Here is a 10,282-nt window from a genome sequence, read left to right on the forward strand (position 1 = left end):
AGTCACATGGTTCATTCCAAACGATACTATGAACGTTCACACTACATTTCATCCGGTACGAAATAAAATGTAAGCTTTTTCTGTACACATACTATCATTGGGGTCTTTTTTTCTACATGTAACGCAATACACCCAAACACACTGAGACATAACGTTTGTTTATTCAATGGAAATATGAAAACAAGGCTATTTCCTTGGCGACCACCCAGAAGGAGGCTGCTACGGCTGAGAGAGGGAGGTGAAGCTGAGGAGGAGGAGGAGGAGGAGGAGGACGCCATTGCAGCCGCAGCTGGTCTTTAGTGATTCGGCTTGAGGAGGGACAGACAATGACTAGTTTTTGGAGATTTTTCCAGCTCGACTCATTCCTCAGGGACTGTATCGTGGAAGCAGACAAGTGAGATGGACGCTTTTGTCTCAGGAGACGGGGACATGTGGAGCCGCAGCGCCGAGCCAAAGCAGGTAAAGAGCTGAGACAATGGGAGAAAGTTTTACTTGTTGGAGCTAACCTTAGCACCACTGCTAACGAGATGGAGGAGGTTACAGAGCTCCAGCCTGTTCACGCATTTGTCAAGAACTGTGCCTAAAGTAAAAATGCGGCCGAATCTGTGTTTTTAAAGACGACTTTTGCTGCCGCCTTTACACCAAGTCGCGGAAAAGCGAGAACAATTATGAGTGTCTGGTTCAGAGTAAAGCGAGCAAACGAAACTTTTCTTGAACTAAAGCTGAGCATTTAGACTTTAATGGTAAATAAAGCCAGTATCCTTATCCCCCACTGAGGTAAAAGTAGCAAAAAAAGTGTTTTTGTTTCAAGTGCGTGGGTATATGCTACATAAACATGTAAAAATTGTTTATAGTTCACTTAAGTAAACAGAAGTAGTGTAACATAACTCCTCTTGTGGGAAAAGAAACAAACTAACAAAAACTGTTGGAATCATGTAAAATGTATCCTAAATGACGGTTTATTAGGTAAATTGTAGCTATATTTTGTACTTTGCAATGAAAACTGAACATTTTACAAGTTATGAAGGAGGATTTGGTTGAAGTATTAATATTAATTCGCTTTCATTACCTGATATTCATGTTAGATCCTATGTTAAATTGATTGCTTTCTTTTTAAAATTCAAGTCATCTAATATTTTGCATGTGCAAGGTACAGATTTCTTCCATCTTAAGAGGTTTTTCTCAACCTGATCTGTTTTATCCTGCACATAATGATTCGAATTAATCTGTAATTACCCATGACTGACTGATTGAATGCTGTCTTGTTTATTCTCATAGGTTACCCATACGGACTTCACGATCGCGATACTTATCACGATACCATGTGTTATTGCGATATCATGAAATTGCGATATATTGCAATATTCTGCATAATTCACTGAGAAATTTTAAATGGCAGCTTAAAATACATATTGTATGTATATACATCAGATATCAGTGACAATTCAATGGACAAATTGTGGTGGAGGTGTGGAAAGTCGTTCACGATTGGCCCAAAACTTGACTTTTTCTTTTAAAATTGATATTGTATCATAAGAAAGAATATCGCAATATATTGCCATATTGATATTTTTTCGATTTCAACTGTATTTGTATAGGGTTAACTTTGGTTTTTGCACCAGTGAACCAAATATGTACACATCTAGATGTTTTTCATGGTGATTTTGTTAATGCTATGAATTATTCTGTTGCCTTATAATTAAGAGGTTCTTCTTGTTTTTGCTTCCACCATTCATGACTTGCTCTTAAAGACATAAAATGTGCGGTTCACTACCAGTAAGAAGAATTTTACAAATGTCTTTCTGACCATGACCTTGTCCCCGACAGTCTCCAACCATTTCTTCACCTGTCCGGTGGTCCGGTCTCTCACCATGAACAGCAGCAGGAACTGCACCGTGGTGGGGAATGGCGAGGGTCTATCTGCCCTGGAGACGATCACCATCGTGACCATCACGCTCCTCGCCTGCTTGGGGAACCTGATGATCGTGGCCACCCTTTACCGCAGGCCTTACCTGCTCACACCCAGCAACAAGTTTGTGTTCAGCCTGACTCTGTCCAACCTGCTGCTGTCCGTGCTGGTGCTGCCGTTCGTGGCGGTGAGCTCGGCAAAGAGAGAGTGGGTGTTTGGGGTGGTGTGGTGCAACTTCACCGCCTTGCTGTACCTGCTCATCAGCTCGGCCAGCATGCTCACCCTCGGAGCTATTGCTATTGACAGGTTAGTGCCAGCTCATAAATCACATATTTTAAAAATGTCGTACAAGTGAACGTTTTAAACCTGTATTCACTGTGTTTTGTTTAGCTGTATTTTAGACTCTGTCAGCTCCTGAGAAAAACATGTGGCTCTTTGCTTGTCTCTCACTACTCTGTTTGCAGTTTGGTGTATTGTTCATTTCCTGTCTGCAGCTGGACTCAATTAAAACAGTAAATATACGCGCTATAAAATGTGCCAAATCGGGCTGTTCGGCTGAGGATATTTGGAAAGCAGTAATTTTGTGTTCATAGATAAATCGGTGGTGGTTACTGAGAGAGGCTTGTCGACGAATTTGTTCCTGTGACCTCGGGCAAAGAAGTTAACCACTGTAGAAGTTGCTCAACAACCACTGATTGTATTAGCCAGCTTCTGCACGTGAACGAGTCTGAATTAGGTCCCCTACACCTCCTAATTTCAGTGCAGTTTTTCCCATGAAACTTAATCAATCACGACTCACAAACCAGACAAAAGTTTTCGCCCAGTTTGTGGTCTCAGAGGGCAAAAGAATTTATGTCTAAAATAAGACAAAGAGTGATAGTTTGATGCCTAATTCTTTAGTTAGTTGTTGTGAAATTACTATTTACTTTTAAATGCGTTTATTTGCCATTTTTGTGACTCACTAACAATAACTGGGGGATTTGTTTTTATATAATAAAATTATAACTTTTTTAGTGAAACTGTCCTCACCCATGTCTTGTGAAACACATTAACTTAACTCAAAAATAAAGTTTTTAGTGCGGTCAGAATGTAGCCTTGCAAATAAACGTGGTCGACCACATGCTTAGGTCGTGATTTTTTATTTTTTTCTGGAAACTCCTCCAGCTCAAGTGACATGCATTAAACAGGACTAGGCCCAAAGTAATTTAAAATGCCTCCTGACATGATGCATGGATGCACCATTTAATCAGCAGAGCTCAGATTATTTCCCTTCATTTCTGTTTTAGAATTAAGAACTGAATGAACACAAAACACAATCAACAGTCTAATCTAATCAGCATAGGCTTTTTTTTAACTTTGGTTGTTTCTGCCAACTGTAATTCAATTTAGCAATTTAGCATTATTTTAGACAAATGTGAAATTTCTTAGGTTTTTAATGTAGGGAATCAAAAATATACTGTAACTCTGGTCATTTTGACAATCGTATCAAAAAATGTTATTAAATCAAATGTTCTCCGTTTTAGTTGATTCGATTTTTTTTTTTTTTTTTTTTTTTTAATGCAACACATCAAGCTCTGGGACTTGTAAACAACATTTGCGTTATTCGTCCTAAATGTTAAAAACAGCTCGAGTTAACATTGGATTTAATTTAAAGTGTCTTTTATTCCTGTTTTCAGGGTTCACAAATCCTCTGGAAATGTTCTCTGCAGCATACAGTCGTCACTGTTCTCTCTGCCTCCCTAATTACACTCAGCACCTTTGGGGATTTCTGATTACAGTGCATGTTTTTGTTCTCCTACCAAGCTCCTGTTTTTAGGAAAGCACATGAAAGTCTTGCTGAAGGGGAAAGGGCAGCCTTCAGCTTCAGTATTATTTTCTCCAGCCTGAGCAGCCTCCAAAGTCCAAAGTTTTTCTTGAGGTTTATTCTTTCATTCAGCTGATGTCTTCTACTTGTCCCTCTCTCATGACGACAGGTACTACGCCGTGCTCTACCCGATGATCTACCCGATGAAGATCACAGGGAACCGGGCGGTTGTCGTCATTGTCTACGTGTGGTTACACTCGCTGGTGGGATGCCTGCCTCCTCTGTTCGGCTGGTCCTCGTTCGAATTCGACTGCTTCAAGTGGACGTGTGTCGCGTCTTGGCACAGAGAGCCGAGCTACACGGCCTTCTGGGTCACCTGGTGCATGCTTCCTCCCTTCTTCGTCATGCTGGTCTGTTACGGCGTCATTTTCCGCGTTGCCCGCATGAAAGCGCGCAAAGTTCACTGTGGGACGGTTATCGTGGCCCAGGACGACGCCACGGGAGCTCAGAGGAACGGGCGAAAGAACTCGAGCACCTCGACTTCCTCTAATGGAAGTCGGCGGAGCCTAGTGTACGCAGGGAGTCAGTGCAAGGCCTTCGTCACCATATTGGTAGTGATTGGCACCTTCCTCGTGACCTGGGGGCCGTACGTTGCGGTGGTGTGCACCGAGGCTTTGTGGGGGCTGGGCAGCGTGTCTCAGGGACTGGAGACTCTAGTAGCTTGGCTGTCTTTCTGCAGCGCCGTGTGCCACCCGCTCATCTACGGCCTGTGGAATAAAACGGTGAGGAAGGAGCTGCTGGGGATGTGCTTTGGAGACCGCTACTATAGAGAGTCATTTGCCACACGACAGAGGACGTCGCGCCTCTTCAGCATCTCCAACAGAATCACAGGTGGGACAACAGTGGCAGTGGGTCTCTTTGTCATCATCGTCAGCCTACATCGTGGGATAGCTGTCTTATTTATGAATCAGCTTTAAATGGCTTGAAATGTTTACACATGCACACGTGATTCTTGTTCCTAGTGGCCCTCTGTGAACTTATTTGTTAGTAAGAACAATGTTTAGGAAGAGTTTAGGACAGATATAAAGAGGAGAGAAAGTATAAAACTCTGAGGTGGACACGAATATTCCGATTACAAGTGGGTATTTCACTTCATGATACGATACGTATCACGATACTTGATTCACGATACGATACATTGTTGCAAAACTCTACATAGTTCACTGAGAAATTTTAAATGCAGCTTTAAATACAAGTTGTACATAGGGTGACAGTGATAATTCACCGGGCAAATCGTGTCAAAAAACAATGTTTATTGAAATTATCCCTCTCTAATTTATTGCACTTTTCTTGCCACTAAAATGTCAAAACCTTTAAAAGACAAGTGCCTCCAAATGTCAACTTTAGTGCTTTATGTGCGGAAGTCGTTCACGATCGACACAAAGCATGACTTTTTCTTTTAAAATCTATATTAAGACATTCAAAATCTATTTGTATCGGAAGAAAAAGTATCGTGTTGCCTTATTGATATTTTTTCCCACTACTGTTGATAAAGTTTTTAAAGTATCAGTTGTGCAAGTAAACATGAAACCTAAATTTTAGAAACCTGGAAAAGCTCGTATAAACTGAGACTATAATATAATCATCACTGCAGTGGCTCAGGTTCAATGTCAGTTCACCCTTTGTTGAAATCTCTCCCCTCTCTCTTGTTGTTACGTCCTGTCTCTCTTCTCTGACGACTGTCCAATTAAGCCAGGACATTGCTTAAAAAAACTGTCCCTGTGAACAGAGATACGACAGTGTTGGTTATATATTGAGTTAGCATTGTAAAAAGTAACTGAATGGACATACAGTGTGTGGTTTGTCTATAATAAATAATGAGATTTCCTTTGCTGCGTAATAATAACCTATGACTGTGTTTGTGTTTGTCCAGACTTGGGTATGTCCCCACACCTGACTGCCATGCTGGCTGGCGGGGGACATCTGTTGGCCCCAGGGAGCAGCACAGGAGATACTGGTTTCAGTTTCACTCAGGACTCATGTAAGTGGCACAATGTTATACTACAGTATGTACTATATACCATAGTGTGTTGCTCAGTTAGTATTTAGTACATTTTTTGTACTTTGTGCAATGCATTGTGGGATAAAAGTGTTGCAGTGTAGTGTTTAATACTGACCTGAGGAATGTTTTTACCTCTTTTTTTGCCTCTGTTATCAGTTAATTGATCAATGGTTTCTATAGTTAAGTTGGCCCTAAACTTTTTCTTTAATCTCACTGCATTTCATTGTCTCATGGTCACAAAAAAAAGTTATTTCTGATTAATTCATTCAGTATTTGTGCCCCCACCCCTCTGCCGCCATCACCATCTATGCTGATCCTGATCTGGTTGCTGTGCCCATTTCTGTGCTCCTTCAATCACAGCTACACTAGTTGCATTAATGAGGATAACGAATAAAATAATATACAATATAATAAAGAATAAATAAATGAAAATGGACACGGAAGATACTTCCATGCACGGTCGATACAATGAGTCAATAACAAATAAGAAGACTAAAACTAATAGTAGTAATAAAACATAAAGAAGCAGCACATGCATGCAAGTTCCCACACTAACTAAAGACTAAAGGGGCCCTTTAAGAAATGTAAAAATTTGCCCCACTTTGCTTCATAGAGATCCAAACTACCCAGTTGTTTATATAACATTTATTCAAGTGCTTCAGCTCGTGCCATCTCCACAGCCCTCTCTGTCTTCCACCCCCTCAAAAATCTACCAACCATAATGCTGGTTTGGACCCACCTTGCTTTTTAAAACTGTTGGTTTTAACGGCAAATATAATGGGGTTAAATCTGCAAGCATGAAACGCTGACAGATGGTCTTACTGAGCCTGTTGCGTCATACACCCACAGCCTTGTTAGACTCAGCCCCACATTCCTGTTTCACAGCTCATGTCTTCAGATGAGGATGGTGTAGGTAGGTAGGGCAAGTAATGTCATGTGAAACGCAAAAGAATAATCTCCTCATCCAGATTATTTGTTTTTGACAAATGACATTTCCCTTTAAAGCATTTTACTTTGTAATCGTTTCCCCACACAGGTACAGATGTGATGCTGCTGGATAACTTCTCTACAGACGGCTGCTCCCTCCTGCAGCACCACGGGAATCCGTCCGGGAAGAGGAGGAGCTCGGTGACCTTTGAAGACCAGGTGGAGCAATCCAAAGGTATTCGTCATTTATTTTCCTGGCTCCACAAAGCGAGTGAAACAGCGATCACTCACCTCACGCTTGATTGTGATTAAAGAAATATCACGACCAAACAGTTCTGTACCTGTGTTTTTTTTATCCCTTAGCTGAAAACACGTCTTCAGTCCAAGTCCATGCAGAGGTTCACAAATCCCTCGACACGTTCGCCTCCTGCTTGGCGAAGGCCATAGAGAACGACGCCAAGCTCACCCTGTTCGGGGAGGGTTTGGCTCTGCCGGGGGGGCTCTTCACCACGAGGCCGGCACCGAAACCGAGGTACCTGGACGGTCAGAGGCTGAGGCTGGAGAGCATCGATGAAGGGATTGTCAAAGACGACAGAGAAGAAGAAGGAGAAGAAGAAGAGCAGGAGGTGGAGGAGAAACCGGCCTGAGCGCAGCAGATCCAGACTGTTCTCCGCTCATAAAGGTTTCACTCCCTTTACACTGTTATTAGTGGCCTGTCAGCTCTATGAAGTCTGGACTCTCCACACACAGATGCACCATACTTGAAATTATTATCAAATAGGAAGAGGCACATTATTCACTATGTTGGACCAAGTTCACACCATCGGTGTCTTGATTCATGTAATCATTGGAAGCCTTAACTACTGTAATCTGAGTGGTTGGATCGTTGTATTAATTTGTTTAGTATTATATATATTATTTTTGTTATTATTACTGTATGGTCTGAGAATTAACAATAAGAAGTGCATTGGCTTTTTTGGAGCAGGGCAGCAAGGAAGAACGTTACAGTAGTTTCCGACCTTTTAAAACGCTTCATTACATTAAGAAAAATATGTTTCGAGATTAACTCAACAAAAGCAATTTGTACTCTATGTACAAAGACGTCTTCACATACTAATAGACTGTTTATGTTGTTGGCTCCAGTTATATACTTTCCAGTCTTATTTGTACATGATGACCTCAATTAATTCACCGCATCTTCAACCGCATCCACATGTTTACAAATCACGTGTCAAGATGTTAACTTCAAAGTTGTCTGAAGGTTTTGTGATTCAGGTCGTGGTGACTCTAAAAGCATAAAGAGGCAACTAAACTTCATCCAAGTTGCTTCTTCTTCTTGTGGAGTTCATGTTTTTATCAGGAACACCTGAAAATCACACGACTAGGGTCTGGTGCAGCACTAATTACAGTAACTAGTGTAGAGCATTAGAGTAGCGCTAGCAGAGGTAACCAGCCAGAGTAGACACTTTAATGGAGAACATTCAAAGGCTGCAGAGAACCGTGGTCTTCACAACATGGAAATTAGTTTATTGTGAACTCAGCAGGTGGGTTACACGGACCAGTGTGCGGGTTTCCACTCAGTTCTCTGACACCGACCGTTAATCACAACCTGACACACCTTTTTAACCGATGCCTCTCACACTGAGCGTCATCCTGACGACACTCTGGATTTTTGAAATTCTTTCAAAGACTGAAAAAAAAAAGACTTTTACTGAAGAAACGTGACGTTAAAAACAAGCATCACGGGTGGACTGAAAACAATAATTTACTTTTAAGGTGTAGATATGACTGAGTCTGTGTGTGTTTACCCTGCAGTGCATGCTGGGATAGCCCTGAATAGGAATTAATGGGTACAGAAGAAATCAGTGTGTAGATAAAGCTTACAGTATATATTAACGTACGGACCAGATGAATGGAAAGTGTTGGCCGATACTTGTAGTATTAATAAGGTACCTGCAGAGTTTGGAGCTGTTTGGTTGGTACTTCCTTTAATCACAGCTGGATTGGAAACTAAACTGTCCTTAAATTTCATGATTATCTGTAAACTGTGGATTTACACAGTAATTGCACTTGAACATATGTTGTGTGTACGTTCGCTGTACGTCAGATAAAGGAGATTGTTGTGGGTCATCGGTTGTAACACAGCGAAGACCAAACGGCCTCGTGACCAAATGAAGCCCAGGATTAGACATTTACAACTCACAAACGCATCAGTAAATAAATAAATAAATGGTCTCGCTCTGTTTGTCAAATCATAGTTTTACCTCGGTTTATAAACTGTAGACCTCCTTGTACATCGTGAAAGAGGAGATTTGTTATAAGCAGAACCCAGTTCTGGTGCTTTGGTCTTACCTCGTTTTTTTTTCTTTCCTTTTTTTCATATTAAGTTTGAACAGGTACTACTTTTGTAAGAATAATACACCTGTAAAATGATGTAACCTTTTGATTTTTACTCTGAAGTAAGTATTCATACAAATATGTGCATCAAAGTTTTGTATTAAGATTCTTGTATTAAAGTCTTTTTCTTTTTTACATAAAGCTGTTTTTCCTCCTTTGTGTCTCATGTGAGAGTGAGTGTATTATTATTTTAGTCTGTCTGTTCAAGGTTTCATCCAACCGTAAATAAAATACACTTCCTTGCCAGTACATTAGGTACACTGATAAAAAAATGAACATATTCTAATAAAAGTGCTGCACTAAATATCAGCTTCATGAAGATTACAGTAATTAGTATTTGGTGTATTATTGAATGCTACTGTGTGACAAAATGATCCTTACAGGAAAATAGTTTTTCAAATTTGTCTTAAAACTAAAGTCAGGAGCTTTTATTCTTCACTCATGTTCTGTCACTGCTTGTCCTCTGAAGGGTGAATTCATTCTTTAATAATAAGATGTTTGTAGGTCAGTCATTCCTCTTGTTTCTGGCTCTTAACCTCCTGAGACCCTGTGTCCTCATACGTGGACATTAAGTTTTAGACTTTTTTGTGACTTATTCTACTTCATTTTAGTGGACATTTTAGTCTGCCATCTAGTGGTAGCAAAGGGTAAATACACTAGTCAGTAAAGACACGACATTTCATCAGATTCATTCTACAGTGGACGAAGAACAAAACAAATTATATGGTTAAAACCTATTTATTTATACTTATTAACGTTTCTAGTTTGATATAACATGCACATCTAACAAATTTTATCAATAGCAATGAGCTACAACCTCGCTAATCAGCAAGCACTCGTTTGAGGACGTTGGGACTTCATTGTTCGCAGTCCTGTCTTTGCTCAGCCATGTTCAGGTATTAAAATAAACTGTTTTATATTTTGTCACACATTGGTAACTTTATTATAATATAAATAATGAAATAATCCCAGTGTCCACATCTGAGGACATTGTTTTTATCAAAAACTACTACTTCCTGTTGAAAGATGATGCTTAGTTTTTATACTTCTTGTGTCCTGCACAAAAATACCATGGAGAAATTAAAAATGCATAGCAATCAAAAGCTCAGGTCTCAGGAGGATGAAGAGGCTTTTCCTTTATGAAGTATAAAAGTACTTTATAAGTATATTCAAACTTTATATT

At 40.2% G+C, this 10,282-nt stretch overlaps 1 protein-coding gene across 1 annotated transcript; it reads left to right on the forward strand.

Annotated features, from left to right (window-relative positions):
- The first annotated feature begins 240 nt into the window (after window positions 1-240).
- Window positions 241-9,234, forward strand: gpr161a (G protein-coupled receptor 161a). Its single transcript, XM_047601115.1, has 6 exons — window positions 241-459; window positions 1,828-2,215; window positions 3,883-4,604; window positions 5,647-5,754; window positions 6,812-6,937; window positions 7,066-9,234. The coding sequence occupies exons 2-6, from the start codon at window positions 1,872-1,874 to the stop codon at window positions 7,347-7,349; spliced, it is 1,584 nt and encodes a 527-aa protein (XP_047457071.1). The 5' UTR covers window positions 241-459; window positions 1,828-1,871; the 3' UTR covers window positions 7,350-9,234.
- Window positions 9,235-10,282: the final 1,048 nt, after the last annotated feature.

The sequence above is a fragment of the Mugil cephalus genome, chromosome 12, assembly GCF_022458985.1.
Source record: "Mugil cephalus isolate CIBA_MC_2020 chromosome 12, CIBA_Mcephalus_1.1, whole genome shotgun sequence".
In the NCBI taxonomy this organism is placed as follows: domain Eukaryota; kingdom Metazoa; phylum Chordata; class Actinopteri; order Mugiliformes; family Mugilidae; genus Mugil; species Mugil cephalus.